This window comes from Bombyx mandarina, chromosome 11 (genome assembly GCF_030267445.1).
Source record: "Bombyx mandarina strain Sakado chromosome 11, ASM3026744v2".
NCBI classification, from domain to species: domain Eukaryota; kingdom Metazoa; phylum Arthropoda; class Insecta; order Lepidoptera; family Bombycidae; genus Bombyx; species Bombyx mandarina.
Window position 1 is genome coordinate 6,934,750 of NC_143218.1, and position 16,007 is coordinate 6,950,756.

The 16,007-nt window shown below is 38.7% G+C and overlaps 2 protein-coding genes across 3 annotated transcripts in view; one reads left to right on the top strand and one right to left on the bottom strand.

Annotated features, from left to right (window-relative positions):
• fab1 (1-phosphatidylinositol 3-phosphate 5-kinase fab1) overlaps window positions 1–4,234 on the top strand; it is a 32,979-nt gene extending 28,745 nt beyond the window's left edge. For both annotated transcript variants that reach the window (XM_028173263.2, XM_028173264.2), the window contains exons 28-33: window positions 516–645; window positions 1,229–1,333; window positions 1,969–2,088; window positions 2,745–2,927; window positions 3,410–3,565; window positions 4,037–4,234. In XM_028173263.2, coding sequence (XP_028029064.2) covers window positions 516–645; window positions 1,229–1,333; window positions 1,969–2,088; window positions 2,745–2,927; window positions 3,410–3,565; window positions 4,037–4,224 — 882 coding nt within the window. In that variant the 3' untranslated portion in view covers window positions 4,225–4,234. The remainder of the gene's footprint in view (window positions 1–515; window positions 646–1,228; window positions 1,334–1,968; window positions 2,089–2,744; window positions 2,928–3,409; window positions 3,566–4,036) is intronic.
• Window positions 4,235–5,073: 839 nt separating this feature from the next.
• LOC114242269 (uncharacterized) lies at window positions 5,074–14,633 on the bottom strand. Its single transcript, XM_028173365.2, has 7 exons — window positions 14,431–14,633; window positions 13,586–14,356; window positions 12,409–12,526; window positions 11,921–12,098; window positions 11,549–11,611; window positions 10,935–11,041; window positions 5,074–10,609 (listed from the first exon to the last, which is right to left on the bottom strand). Exons 1-7 carry the CDS (start codon window positions 14,609–14,611, stop codon window positions 10,549–10,551), a joined length of 1,479 nt encoding a protein of 492 aa, XP_028029166.2. The 5' UTR covers window positions 14,612–14,633; the 3' UTR covers window positions 5,074–10,548.
• Between the last annotated feature and the right edge of the window lie 1,374 nt (window positions 14,634–16,007).

Here is a 16,007-nt window from a genome sequence, read left to right on the forward strand (position 1 = left end):
ACTTAAAACAAACAAAAGGAATCCGTCCGACGGGGGACACATCAAAGGAAATACAAAATTATAATTATATTTTTATTTAATTCCGAGTATTTTCATATTTAACTACTTTTTAAACCTTCTCTGGACTTCCACAAATAATTCAAGACCAAAATTAGCCAAATCGGTCTAGCCGTTCTCGAGTTTTAGCGAGAATAACGAACAGCAATTCATTTTTATATCTATATAGATAAATAAGTAAGAAAAATACGACCCTCCTGATGGTCAGTGATCACCTTCGGTCACGGGCACCGACATTGCCATAACCACAGCCCGGCTGCTGTCTACTGCTGCAATAAAGATCAAGCCTACCAATAATCACATCCACAGCTGGTGGGGCGTTTTCAGTCTGGCTGGAATTATTGTATTCCCAATAGCGCTGGATGACCAAAAATACCGCTCTAACGGTGTAAACCTCTAAATATATAAGCTAATGTGTGTCTGTGTGTGAAATAATGACGTCACATATGCGCGTGCAGGAGGGCCTGACGTGCCGCGTGTACTTCGCGCGGCAGTTCGAGCAGCTGCGACACGCCGTACTGGCCCCGCCCCCTGCGGCTCCCGCAGCCCCCGCGCCGCCCCGCGCCGCGCCCTGTGCCTGCGACGACAGTGCGTTCCTAAAACACATGTGCAATTCACTGGCAGTACAAATGACACCATCGGAAATATTCTATCTCTTTCCCTCGCAGTCCGCGGTCTAAACAACTATCTTTTGTAGTGTCGATTTTTCGTTTCATCAGATTTAATATCACAACGGTTCTAAGGTAATTTGTTCGGGGCTCTCCCGCTAGTCTTCGAGACGGGCTGAATCTTGTATTTATATACCTAATGCTTTTTTTAAATCTAAAACAATTGTTTTATTGCTTAAACAAGTGAATAAGTACAATAGGACTGCCAGAGCCCATACACATCCTTGATACACCAACATCTCAACATCAGTTTAATAGTAATTAAAATTAAAATTAATAGTAATTAAAAACTTCACACTCCGCTGGTGAGGGTAGTTGATAAATATAAAAGGTGCACGTAACCGTTCAAGCCCCGTCGCCCCGGAGTGCGAGCGAGATAGCGATGTACTCTCGCTCGGTAACACGGATAACTACGTCACTTTACAACAACATAACGCTTGTAACACGTTTCGCGGTTACTGACATGAGACGGTTGCAACTTGTGAAATATTTTCTATTTTCAGAAAACGTATGCGACATTGAGGAGTCGTTCATACGGTCGGTGGCTCAGTGCGTGCCGTGGGCGGCGCGCGGGGGCAAGTCCGGCTCGACCTTCTGCAAGACTAAAGGTGAAGTATACTGTGTGATGTGTCTTCAGGCTCGACTCGCAGAAGCACCCTGTCGGCCTGGTGCTGGCTGGTCACCGGAGTCCATGGACATGACAACGTGACGCCATGCGCTTTGAGCCACTTCGATAAAGCGGCACGACACGAGAGCCCTCTCATTGTGGCCGCCGGTAACTACATTCCCGATCCTGCGGACAGAATGGAAAGTAGTCGTCGTCGCCCCAAACATGTCATTTCGGATCATCCCGATCCACTAACGGTGCTTTAGGTACCTCAAGCACCGGTCATCGTTCTCGTCGAACCCGTCGCTTGTGACGAAGAGCTCGACGAGTAAATTAACCCACAGACACAGCCCACTGAGTTTCTCGCCGGATCTTCTCAGTGGATCGCGTTTCCGATCCGGTGGTAGATTCTGCGAAGCACGGCTCTTGCTAGGGTTCGTATTAGCAACGTCGTCAGGTTTGAGCCCCGTGAGCTCACCCACTAGTTAAGGTTACGCTGATATAGCCTCTCAAGGCTCTCAGCTTAGGTAGGAAAAAAAAATCAATTAATTATAGTCGAATTTCGACTACTGCGGGACCACTAGTTAATTTAAAGATGTAAAAATGAATTATAAATGTTTCGTTCCCGCGTTGCAGACGACCGGTTCGTGCTGAAGGAGATGACGAAGCCCGAGTCGCAGCAGTTCCTGGACTTCGCCCCCCACTACTTCAGCTACGTGGCCGCGTGCCGGGAGGAGCGCCAGCCCAGCCTGCTAGGTAACGTGCCCGGGCCTATATACGTTCAATGCTCAGAGATCCGTCCGTTCGTCTGAAATTTCAGTAAAACGTTGTTTAGTTTAACCTATTAGACTTGGTATTTGGTACTTGGTACTTAAATAAAAATAATGTCCCTATACTTTTAATCAACGTCCGAACGTCGCATGTGGTCGCAATCCTCAGCAGTGAGGAAACGACATAGAAGAGAACTTTCAATAAGTTTCTATTTTATAAGCCAGTTTACATTAGTACACGGTAGATGGCTTTGTTAATTTCCTGAACCACGCTATGGCTTAAAATAATTAAAATTAAACACTTTTTTAAATACAACAAATTATAATTTTTTCTAATTGAACGCATTGTTGTGGAGTGTACTTTTAAGACTATTCTTAAATAGCCCATAAAAACGACGTTTAACAACCACATTAACGTGATTATTAAAAATCAACTGTTATCAATGATGCTAGAGTTGTTAGACTGGGTTGATGACGTCACAGAGACGCGCAAAAGACACGTGCAGACGTGACGTATACACTATGGGAGATTCCATTGCCGGTGCTTAGTGAGTTTGATAGTTACAAGCGTGTCAAATCTGACGGCATTTCGTCACACAATACCCTTTGAGTGGCTACTCAAGTATGTGCGTGTGCGTGCAGCACGCATAGTGGGGGTGTTCAGCGCGTGCAGCGCGGACGTGCTGGTGCTGGAGCACGTGTGGTACGGCTGCGGCCCCGGGGCGCCGCGCTACGACCTCAAGGGCTCCTCGCGACACCGCCTGGCGCCGCAGCCCGCGCGGCCCCCGCCGCAGCACGTGCTTATGGACGAGAACTTGCTCAACTGTGAGTCTTGTATATACATATTTATGCTCTACGCCTCGCCACTCTTTAGTTAGGTGCCAGTTAAAATATTTAGGACAAAAGGCCCTGTTTTTTTTGTCCCGTTTGGAATTGGATTGTTTTAAACTAAGAATAAATATATTCAAACCACTGAGTTTCTCGCCGAATCTTCTCAGCGGGTCGCGATTCTGATCCGGTGGTAGATTCTGCGAAGCACTGCTCTTGCTAGGGCTAGTCTTAGCAACATTTCCGGTTTGAGTTCCGTGAGCTCACCTACATGTAAGGATGAAGCTGAAATAGCCTCACAAGGCAATCAGCATAGGTAGAAAAAAAACCTTACACACCCTTTATATGAATAGCTTACAAGGAATTTTTGTTTGATGCAAATCGTTCTTTAATATTGCAGCAAACAACGTTTTATTTTCGAAACAAAATTTTATAAATTTGTCTGCGATTCGTTTGTAAAACTCTGTCGTGTGGGGCAGCGCGCTGGGAGCGGCCGCTGTACGTGCAGTCTGCGAGCGGCGCCGCGCTGTGGCGGGCCGTGCGCCGCGACACCGCCCTGCTGGCGCGGCTCGGCGTCATGGACTACTCGCTGCTGCTCGCCGTGCAGGACGATACGCTGCTGCTGGGCATCATCGGTGCGTACTGCCCCCCACCAGCGCCTGTGTGCGAAACCCTTGTGATTTCAAACTCGATGAAACGAAAAAATAAGTCCATAGTGTTTTTTTTTGTAGGCAGACGAACATACGGCACACCTGATGGTGAATGGTTACCGTCGCCCATGGACTTCAGCAATGCCAGGGGCAGAGCCAAGCCGCTGCCTACGGCTTAATACTCTCCACAAGTCTCGTTTGAAGAAGGACATGTCATAGCGCTCGGGAAACACCGTGGAGGGGAGCTCATTCCATAGCCGGAATTATCAGCATTTTATCAGTTTCATCAGCACTTTTACATCGCTTTACTCAAACAGTAAAAATAAAACCATTCCATCAGTATTTTCTTATGACGTTGTCACATTCAACTATCGTCAGTAAACCGACTTTACAGACAACCGATTTTTTCGACAGCACGTATTCAGATGTCTTCTAAACTAAATTCTCTTTGTGTAGACTACATCCGCACGTTCACATGGGACAAGAAGCTGGAGCACCTGGTGAAGAAGAACCTAGGCTCGGGCCAGCCGACCGTGGTGTCCCCGGACCAGTACCGGAGCCGGTTCTGCGCGGCCGCCAGGAAGTACTTCCTGCACGTTCCCCAGCACTGGGACGTCATACGCACCCAGAACACGGATACGTAACCCGAATTATCGAAACTTGTATACTGTAGTTAGGACATTTAAGGTCTAGTGAGGCGCCGATCGGCGGCATCTATCGGCCGACCGGGGAAACTTTTTTTATTGCTTAGATGGGTGGACGAGCTCACAGCACACCTGGTGTTGACATAGTTGACATAAGTTCTAAGGTCTCAATGTAGTTACAACGGCTGCCCCACCCTTCAAACCGAAACGCATTACTGCTTCACATGCTACATGTATACTGTAGTTAGGACATTTAAGGTCTGGTGAGGCGCCGAGCGGCGACATCTATCAGCCGACCGTGGAAACTACATAATTTCTACAAAAACAGGAATCGTTGACCGACTTACTACTTATATGCAAAATCTACCAACGTTCCAGTTTTCCTTTAAATTGCTTGTCTTAGATGCGCGATAATTGTCTCACGAATAAAGACATTAAAGTTACCAAAGACATTCCAAGAATTATAAATTCGGTTCGCTATTTAAAATGTATAAAATATAGATTTATTTCTGGTTTTAATATAAATCTTTATCTCCAAAGTTTGGAGACTAGTGTTTTCCCAGTTCTTAGATTAATTATTTGCTTGTGCGCCCCCTGGCGGCTAATGTTACAGTGAGGACATCAAGTAAACTAGTGTGCTTAGTGCGAGTTTTTTAACGTTCTCGATAACGTAAAAGTTAACTCAAATTTGTATGCAGTTAGAACAGCGCCCCTAGCGGCAAACGTAGGCAAACGTTTACGATATCGAGAACGTTAAAAAACTCGCACTAAGTACACTGATTGCACGCGAGGTCATCGAAGGGTCACTGTGCTCACCCTTTCCCTGATGTTTAAAATAAAGAAACGTAATTCAAAATCAAAATTTTATTCAGGCTCATAAGTTACAAGTTTTTTTCATTTCGTACCTATAATATTTCATACATTAACATAAACATTATACATACGCCACCGGGTAGGTACGTGCGAACACCGCAACGAACAAAATATTTGTTTTTGTTTTTTAAATCTAAATATGTTTTACGAATATAATATTCAGTTATATAATTTAAAAAAATATGTATGAAAATTTTATGTAAAAAATAAACAATAATTTGGAATTCGTATCAGGATATTAATTATCCAATAAAATATTTGAAACTTTTGTTTGTTACATAGATTTGTGAAATATTTATTATGATGTAGTTGAAAACAAAAAAAATAAACGATAGTAATTTGTAAACAAACAGCAGCGATTAACATAATTAATAAATCATTTCGTTACAAATATTTACATTTTGTTTTTTTTTCTCTTATTTATTATACACATACTTTATACAAAAGTATTCGAACAGCACATTTTATTGCTCAAAGAATCCAATTTTGAAGAATATAATATATTTTAACTAAACAGATCTATTTTAAGCATTATTTATAGCAATGCAAATACACACTCACTTTGTACATTAGCAATTAACACATTGTAATATTATGGGATACGATTGTTTTAAGACGAATTATGCTACCCCAGCTAGATTGCATTTTTGTTTCCTCTAGGGCGGGTGGGTCACGCGGCTCACCCGGTGTCGAGCGGTGAGGTCCGTAGACATCACAATGTTATCTCTCAGCGGTATTCCGATTGTACCACTTTTCAAGCCGGATGCTTCACTTCAAGAGTACATTTAACCACCAATCAATTAGTCTTAACTTAATGTATGTATGAACTCAATCAATTTCTATATATTATATATTCAAATAGAGAAAAAATATATGTTGATAACATTTAGACAACTTTAGAGATCTACACTTCTGAATGGCCATTCCATTCCCAACATTCCCAAAGCCGCGAATTCAGTGTTGGCCATTGTCGGAACTGTCTAGAAGTATTTTAGAAAAAAAAAATACACTTTATATTTATAGCTATTTTGTTATACGATGTATCTTTAAGCTACAGAATCGGTTTTTAAGTATCTTTTTTAGTTTGAAATATCTTGACTTAAAAATTCTCATATGGACACACAAATAATAATACATTTGGACCCAATTAAGAATTGTAATGTTAAATTTAATGTTGAAAATGTTGATATGACCTATTTATTGGTCCTATGAATCTAGATTGGGGTATGAACGTAAATCGTTATCAGAAAGGGCCATTTTACGTTAACCAAGTTATCGAATGAAATCCTGCGTAACATTATAGACACCCGAGTGTTCCGCGCGAGTTAAGAGTGTAGGGGGACAATACGCACCAGGATTTGACCGAATATTAGGTGTTTTGTTTTCAACAAGTTTTATAGAGGTGCCTGCAAGGTTGGTTGCAGATAATGCTAGTTTTATATTTTTGGTAATCAAATTGTGTGATTCCGAAAATATCATCATAAAAAAAGAACCAAACGTTTCTATTTCATTGCCATCTAAAACACAATAACATCTGCAATCGATTCATTCATATTCTATATAAATATATGTATACATGTGAATACCTATTCTTTTTTTTAATAAACTACGTATCTATTTATTAAGTTACCGTATCATAAAAAATTACTATAACAATATTTATAATACAAATAACTCAAATGAATATATTATTCAAGATAGTTGATTATTTCAGCTGCAATTGCTGGGATATCTAAAAAGATTCTATACAGTTACTGGTGGTAGGGCCTCTTGTGAGTCCGCACGGGTAGGTACCACCACCCTGCCTATTTCTGCCGTAAAGCAGTAATGCGTTTTTGTTTGAAGGGTGGGGCAGCCGTTGTAACTATTGTAACGTTGTAAGTATTTTTTAGATTTCTTTAGTACAAATGTCCGGTTGCCTATTAAAAATGCATTGATGAAATCTAGAGACGTCGGGGAAAGTGGACGTCCATTAGCTGCCTTTGCGACATACAACCAGAAAACCTACAGTAGATGGGGGGGAACAGGGACCAATCTGTGATGTCACAATACCTTTGTTGAGTTGTTAGATTTAACTTTATTGAACTGAATAGTACATTGTGCACCAAGGGAGAAAAGTTGGACATTTCTTCCCGCGTGTTTGCCGCAGCAATTTTACATGCAATCATACATATAAAAAAAACAATTTAACTGTTTTTTTTATTTTTAAATAAACTACTACTAATTGAATAAGAACTGTCTGATGGACTCATATTTGTTTAATACTTCAGTATTAAATTTTATTGAGTTTTGTTTATTTCACTTTTACACTAAACACAATATTGCATATTACCCGAGCACAACAATGGCGGAGAATTTTAGGCGCCTGAGAGCAGACGTTGACACTAACGCGCATGCGCACTTGTACCCAGGGAGGAAAAGTTACACTTTCTTCCCTGTACAGCGGGACGAAAACCAAACTTTCGGCGTCGGTAGGAAAAAAAATGACTTTTATTTAGCGTTTAAGAATATTAAATAGTTTAATTTAGTCATCAAAGTTTTGTAACTCGTTAAAGATATTAAAAAGTTAATTACCTAAAGTTAGGTACCTACCTAACAACTAAATAGTGCCAGCCCTATCGAAAAACTCTATTGTCCCCATAAGCGACCCGATTCACCCTAACGCCTGGGTAAATAGGGAAAGTGAGTTTTTGTAACTTTTTATGATTATTCTTTAATAAACTATATCTTAACGCATTATAAATGAAAATTTAAACTATCGGAACCATTATGATCTCCGTTTTATTACTATAATAACTACAATAAGAAACCGATAAGAATCAATGTCGAACTTAAAAAGTGTCCCGATTCCCCCCATTTTACGGCACTAAATATTTTACATAATATATGTGATGACAAGACAACCCCCGGCCGCTGACGGCGAGTGGCGGGGGCGGGAGGGTGCGTCGCGCGAGGTGAATGACCGCACGGAACCAATGAACGCAAACATTACAACTACCCGCCTAACTTTTTTATTTATTTACATTTGAATTTCGTAATTAAATTTCGGATACACGATTTACTTAAACGTTGCGTTCTTAATGAGGAAACCCTTGATCGCATTATCACACGTGTCGCTACAAAATACACAACGTATAATTTACATTACTTAAAAAGGCTTTTAATTTTTGTTTGTCAGTTATTATTATAACTTCTACTACCGCAGGTGGCACGCGTGAACCTTACGACTGGCTCGCGGCAGATATCGCTGCAATAGGTCTTAAGATTACGAAACTAACATTAGATTTCTTTTTGATAGTGCCACCAGAGCAATGGGCATTACAATAGTAAAAAAAAGGTTATTGGTACCTGCCCTCCAAAGAATAAGCAGTGAGTGTTGCAGTAACTATTACCTATAATTTTCAAAGAGAAAATTGACTGAAAACCAAAGATTGAAATTTTGTTTCACAAGTTCCTAGGCAACAACAAAAAACAATAAAACTCTTACTGTATTATTTGTCTTCTAAAACTATTTATAATGACAAAGAATATACAATATTTAATTACCTACATAATTATTTTATGAGAAAATATTTTCTGAATTGTTACTCTTTGGAGCCGAGGTAACGGTATTGACATAAAGTGCAAAATAAAAATCGAAAAGAAAAAACAAAAAGTTTTTGTTAAAGGCAAAGTTGTAAAAAGGCAAGTGCCTTTTTTGAAATTAATAAGTTAATAAGTATTAAGTTTTTGTTTCGAAACTTTGTTAATTTACTTTAAAGCAATTAAATTTCTCTTTCAATAATTAATGAAATGAAGAAATACAAATTAGCGATTTTGTGTGTCATCTATTTTTGTTTCCCTATACACAACATGTTAAGAAAATCTAGTATTTAAATTTACTTTACAATAATAAAACCAATAATCGATAAATTCTATTTACACAATTCGTTTGCAAGTTCAAAATAACTTTCAAAGTTTAGAGTTCATTTGTAACTGGTTTCAATATCAGTTTCAAATAAAAATAGGACGAAGGAACAAATTCACAGGGGATACAAAAAACAAAATTGTAATTCGTTATTCTGAAATAGTCTATTTCGCACACGGTACCTTTAATAGGCACTGGGTATGGTTTGCAAAACAATATAGCTCATACTTGAGGTATCACGTTACTAATCTCACAAAAATGATTACGCCTTACAAAACTCAATGTAAGTAGTTCTAGGACGCACTATATTTTCTCACGACCGTGATGGAAACTGACCGTCATTGTAAAAGACAAAATCCGATCTAGAGCATACAGCACTGCCTCGATCATACGATTGGAGGAGATTGACAATACACATGAGGATGCTGGTCATACTTCCAGAGACTAATACACTAAGCCCCTATTCAATTTAACACCAATGAGAATGATTTTAATACAATCTTATTCTTTTAAATTAGATACTACAGTACACTAAAAACTACACATTTATGATACACTCACACTCTTTGGAATATTTACGAAAACGGACAGTTGAAACACACGTATGCATAGTATTGATTATGTACATAATAGGACTGTTTCATGCAATAATGTACGTAACAGATATTATTTGCCAATTTGGAATAAGTAAAAAGATTAGTTTTCGTTATTCCTAATATTGACATACTATTAAAACTATTAGAAATTCCGACTTTGTCTCTCAAATTACAAAGATTACTAATTCTGAGTTTCCAGAGCTTGCGTACAAATCTGCATGTATAACAAGCATTAGACATCCCTTGAAGGAATAATACAGGTCATGAAAAAAATCTTTTTGTTAAAACTTTATGATACTTCTAATCATTTGAGTCTTTAAAATTTATAATTTAAAAAAAGGGCATTTTGACTTTTTGAAAAGCTTAAATTAAAGGTACTACAAACAAATAAACATTGAATTAATTTCGAATAGTTGACGATACATTACTGCATAATAACATCCATTAGTTTTATTTAGTAACATCAGTAGCTGTAGTTCTTCCCGGGACAGCATCTGTCCCAGACCAGTCTGCTGCCCCCCTACTGCTACAGAGGCAGAGAAACTCTCATCTGGTGAGCTGCAGTGCGTCGAGTTCCGGCCACCGTGCTGCTTGTGAGCTCAGCCGTTGAATTTAATTTAACCAATAACAGTTTATTTTTGTGGCTCAAATTTATAAACAAAACTCTTTTGCAGTACAATACATAAAACAAATTTCAAATCTACGATTGCCTTTAAAATATAATACATATATGTATCACTCGTTTTATCTTAATCGAATGCTTAAAAAGCTTTTATTTACACTACGCTGTATTGTAATGTTATGAAACGCCAAACGAGTACGTTAACAAATTTCAGTTCTTTTCCAAGCCATAAGACATTTCACACTTTGTTACCGTAGACAACATCGGTTTTTTATTTACTATGTTCTGTGGTCGGAGCTAGACTACAGCGGACGTGTCGGGTCGCGTCATGTCGGGTCCAGCGTCGAGCTGAGCGTGTTCAGTTGTCCGAGTCCCGCCAAGAGTTCTCTGTTGACAGAATACAATATTATGAGCTGTCGCATGCACTGCCTCCCGGGATCTCACACTGTCCCTCCGGGGTCTCACACTGCTCCCGGGGTTCCACACTGCCCCTGGGGTCCCACACTGCCCTCCAGGGTCCCACACTACTCTCGGGGTTCCACACTGCCCCTGGGGTCCCACACTGCCCTCCAGGGTCCCACACTACTCCCCGGGGTCCCACACTACTCCCCGGGGTCCCACACTGTCCCCCGGAGTCCCACACTGCCCCCGGGGTCCCACACTACCCCTCGGGGATCCACACTGCCACCCCGGGTCACTGCAGCGGACGTACCTGAGCGAGGTGTCGGCGAGCCTGGTGGCGCGGCGCAGCTGTGCGGCGGCGCCCCGCTGCCCGGCGCGCAGACCCGCCACCTCGGCCTCCGACGCCGCCAGCTCCTCCTGCAACACACACTCTGCAACATCAGCCCGCCGCGTAATGAGTGCTGACAGACGCGCACGACATTCGACTGACGAGCCGAAGCATTATTAAAACTGATTTCAGCATACAATCCGTTTATAAAGGCGATTTTCGAAAACAATGATTGAGCTAGGAATTTTAGGTATATAAAGCAAAAACATAATAAAAAATATTTCTTCCATGATGCACGCAAAACATAGTCTCAAGGGAATCAAAACCGTGTGGAAAGTAATCAGCTGCATTGCTTTTAAATATAATGTTCAAAGCAAAAATTATTTTATTTGGTATTATCCATAGTTCTAGTTCATATTAGGATTGTGATTTATCCCCATTTAGGTTCGGAGATAGTGCATGCACACTCTATGATACTATTCAGCAAATTTAAAGTTAAAATTATTTAAAAATGATGTTTAAGGTGTTTTAAGGTTTTATCGTGATATCCATATATTGCTGTCAAACATCTGTTAACATTGCACTATAATACTAACCTTTAATTTCTTTATTTGTTTTTTAAGTCTTTCTATTGTAGATTCAGCCTCTGTTGCTCTCACCTAAAATAAAATAAAATATTAATTGGAAACATTTCATTTCACTGGCTCCTATTTTTTTTATTAAGAAAACAACTGATTTGCCCAAATAAATTAACGTGAAGAGCTTCGTATAATAATGGCCTTTATTATGGCTTCCGTATTGTAGTTTAGCAATTCAGGCTTGTAATAACTGGTCCTTTAATACTTATTTACTTTATTTATTACTTTACTTACTCTATTTATTCACTCAATCGAATTAGAAGTGTGTAGATGTTAGAGGCACTTTTAAATTTCTAATGAACTAGTCATTAATAATTAAAAAGTAGTTACAGCAGCATCCATAAAATTATTCTCCACAGTGGAGACGGCTGCGTCAAGCTGTCCTTTGTATTGTCTGTCCTGGGCGCAATCCCGGAGCCGAGCTCGCAGATCGGACTCAGAGGCTCGCAGGCGGGAGATTTCCTCTTCCAATCTGCATCGCCGGCTGCGCTCCGTGAACAATTCCGATCTGCAATTATGAGTAACTACTCTTCAGAAAGTGTTACAAATAAAAATTTCTTATTTTTATAACTAATCAACCGTCAAGTAATTATGGTTTCAGTTTTAAAATATCCAATTAATAATGAAAATATTGGTGGCATGAATTTAGTTTGTAGAAAACAATAACTTTCCTATTAAGTACATTCCATTGTTTGCTATGTCAATCTCAAACAATATTCAAGCAACACTAGGTTGGTAGCTAATCATAAAATTGGAATCCTGATCAAGTAAAAAAACAATGTAAACAAATGAACAAAGGATCAATGAATAAAGACTACCTGGTCCTTTCAAGCTCAGACATGATCTGTTGAAGCTGTTCATCCTGGTGCTCTGGCTCTGGGGATGTTCTTCCTGGGTGTACGGGCAGAAAATCTGGTAACCTCATCGATTCTGCTCCTAAAAAGTTTTGCAATACTTTTTTTTAATTTTGGCTATCTATAGTTTTCATGATCATTTATACACACAAGTAATCCAACTCCTTGCGTGGACATCTACAATTGCAACTTACAAAAGCAATCTTTTGTAATTAATAAGATATTCTATGTTGTTGTTGATAGTCAACTTATAAGTAATTATTAAAATAGATTCCTGTTTGGAATCATAAGTTCATGACAACTACACAGAGTGTAGTACTAAAATGAATTGTCTACATATACCATTCTCCTAGTTCTCCCTCGTCTTAGAATTTAATCATTGATTAAATATAGAAACGTAGCATTAAATTTTTGTTTTAATGCTGCGGTTTGGTTCTTGGCTTCCCTGGCCTTAGTTGGTTACTTCAGGCCATTGACATAGCAATATGAATGCCATTGTTCACTTCGTGACAATAAGTTAATGTATCATTTGTTATGGTTGTTCTATTATTGTATAAATCTCCTCAGGCTATCCTCAGAAAATATAGTGCCTAATCTTGAATGTCTCATATCACAGGTACACTACAGATACGTACTGCTTGAGATATGGCTTTTTCACATTTACGTTGTAGATGTCTATGGGCTCCAGTACCCACTTAACACCAGGTGGGCTGTGAGCACCTCAGCAATAAAAAACAAATTGGAATTTCATTGAATTTCATTTATATTTTAAAAATCAAAGATTAAAATCGCTATTATATTCGGACTAAAACACCTGTGAAACTTCAAACACCTTTTCAATTTCAACCTTCAACTTCAACTTTCAATTCAAACCTCCTATTCACATTTTAATCACATAACATATGAATAGAGAAATGCTCAATACTCAACCTTTATCTGATTGGCATGAAATAAATTTAAGTCTGTATTAAGATTTCAGAAACTTTAAATGTATGTTGATTTTATTCTTGAAGAGCTATTTTAATAATATTATGTGCTGGGGTCCAAAGTTCGAATTCAGATCTCACACAGATATCTCACTTTATACCACAGAGCCTAAATGTGTATAATTAAAAATTGATAATTAGCTAATAAAACTCACCTGCATTTGGTGGCAGATCTAAAGGAAATGTATTTCTCGGTGACACATTTCTCCTGTCACTAGGATTCACAGAGTCAGTGAGGTCCAGGCTCAAGTGAGGAGGCAAGTCCAGTGGTACTGGCCCTGCAGCTTCAGCTCCCTCTGGCAGGTCAAGTGGAATATTTCGTCCAGATCCAGAATCATTCGAAGCTGACACTGCACCCATGTACTCCTCATAATCATACCCCCTATTACTTCCATAACTGTTATTCCTTCTACCAAGAGATGATGATGACCCAGCATTAAAATTAGTATTAAATGTAAAGTCTGGCAAATTGTCCAAATCAACAGAGATAGGTCCATTGGTATTAAGATATGCCTGTTCCACTAATATATGGTCCTGAACAAAGTCAGGCAATGAGGGCATACCTAAAGGCTCGGAAGCTAAATTTGGTTTATGGTAATAGGGCGAATTGTTACTGGCTGAATAAAAATTATTTTTGGAATCGGAATTATCCACTACACTTAGAGGTATTTCTACGGAATTACTACAAGACGCATTATCACAGGCGTTGTTCTCTTTGGCTTGCGTGTCGAGTGCTCGGACCTTGTCCCGGCGCGACTCGGCATGCCCTTCGACCCGAGTTGGCGAGTGCTGCACTGTATTGGCGTACACCTTAGGTCGAGCCCCCGTGTTCTCATAAGTTGAAGTGCCCGGCAACGATAGATCCCTCTTTAAGAAATGCCGGAACGAAAACGGATTCTCTTCCTTCCGCGTTGCTCCCGTCGACTCTGCAATGCAAACGGACGGTCTGCCAGGAATGTCTTTATATTTAGGACAAAAAACAACTTCGTTTAACACTCACTGGAAGACGGTCTTTTTGACTCGGTGGGAGATGCCACGCCGTTCTCGCTATCGCCAAGTCCCGCTACTTCAATACCTAGGTCAGGTTGTAACGCATTTTGCTCAGTTTCTTGTGCTTGTTCCTCATTACTTAAACTTTGGGGCGAGTTCTTTTCCGAAACACCGTCTTCGTCCTCCGCCATGATAAATTGAAAATGACAGTTCGACTTTTGTTTGGAAACACCAACCAATGGCAAATATTTTTTTCCGTTCAGAAACATTAGAAATTACTTCGATGAAAAGATAACACAAAGATTTGGTGTCAGAGTCATACTTAAATTGACGAAAAATGCGTAAATTTCAATTAAGAAATAAATGTAATTTTCAGAATTTTATAATAACAATAGGATAGGAATTAGTCTCTGAGAAAGGGACAGTAATTTATTTAGAGGGGTAAAGTAGCCCTGAAGTGCTTGATTTTAAGTATGAAATGATTCTTCTATCTTCATGTCACTCAAAAGGAGACCCAAATTAGAATTTAAGCCCTTGTCACGAAATAAATCCATTGGCTATTAGAAATTTAACACTTAACTACTATAAAACTCAACGTTATGTAACATAAAATTCACTACACTGCTTATATTTAAGAATGAGGGCTAACAAGGCAATTGATGAATAATTTTTTATTTTAAATTTCTTTGAAGATACGTTTTTATTTTAAATTCGTTTATATTGTGAAATTCAAAAAGAAGACACTTTGGATGATATGCTACGTACAATGTTGGTGGTTGCGTAGGCGTTAAGTGTGTTTTGTTTTTATTGCATATTAAATTAACATTTTCAATACAATCAATAAATTGTAAATAAGACAATGTGTACGTTGTGCAATTAATTTTCTCTATTTTATTGCCACAAATTAAAATTCGTCGTAACTTGTGTGCTTTGTGCGAGTTTTTTAACGTTCTCGACAGCGTAAAATTACTCAAATTGGTAGGTATGCAGTTAAAACAGCGCCAGTAGTGATCCTTATGAACTCCGAATTACTCCGAAGCAATAAGACGCCAGGTGTACCATATCAAGCGACTAAATACTAGTATTCAAATCCCGCAGGCAGGTGCCACTTTTTTTAATGAAGTGTGCAATTTGAATTATATTTACGAATGCCTTTCAAGATGAAGGAAATTAAATTAGTAAAATTAAACTTACCCACATAATCAAATAAGGTCACAGGGAAAATCATGACAAAAAAATAAACGCTTTTAAGAGTAAATGCATTTAATAAATTTATACTTAATTTCAATTCAATACTTAACATTACAAAATAAACCTTTTCTTCGTATTAAATTCTGAGCGTCGTCATTTATTATGAAACATTATACGTTTTGAGAATATAAAATGTAGGTACATTTACATTTGAAATTGATTTTTAATTATTTATATATATATATATTTATTTAAACACTTATTATAAAACGGCGTTGTTGTTGCTAATAGTTTATTCCATAGCGTTTGATCATGAACTTGAAACGGATTTTATATTTTAATTATACATTATAATGTTTGAATGCCTTTATATAAAAATAACATTATTGACGTGGT

Coding starts and splice junctions, on each gene's coding strand:
- LOC114242269 (XM_028173365.2), bottom strand. CDS start 14,611: ATGGCGGAGGACGAAGACGGTGTTTCGGAAAAGAACTCGCCCCAAAGT. Junction 14,357..14,430: donor GTCAAAAAGACCGTCTTCCA/GTGAGTGTTAAA, acceptor TTTGCATTGCAG/AGTCGACGGGAGCAACGCGG. Junction 11,612..11,920: donor ATAATTTTATGGATGCTGCT/GTAACTACTTTT, acceptor ATTTTATTTTAG/GTGAGAGCAACAGAGGCTGA.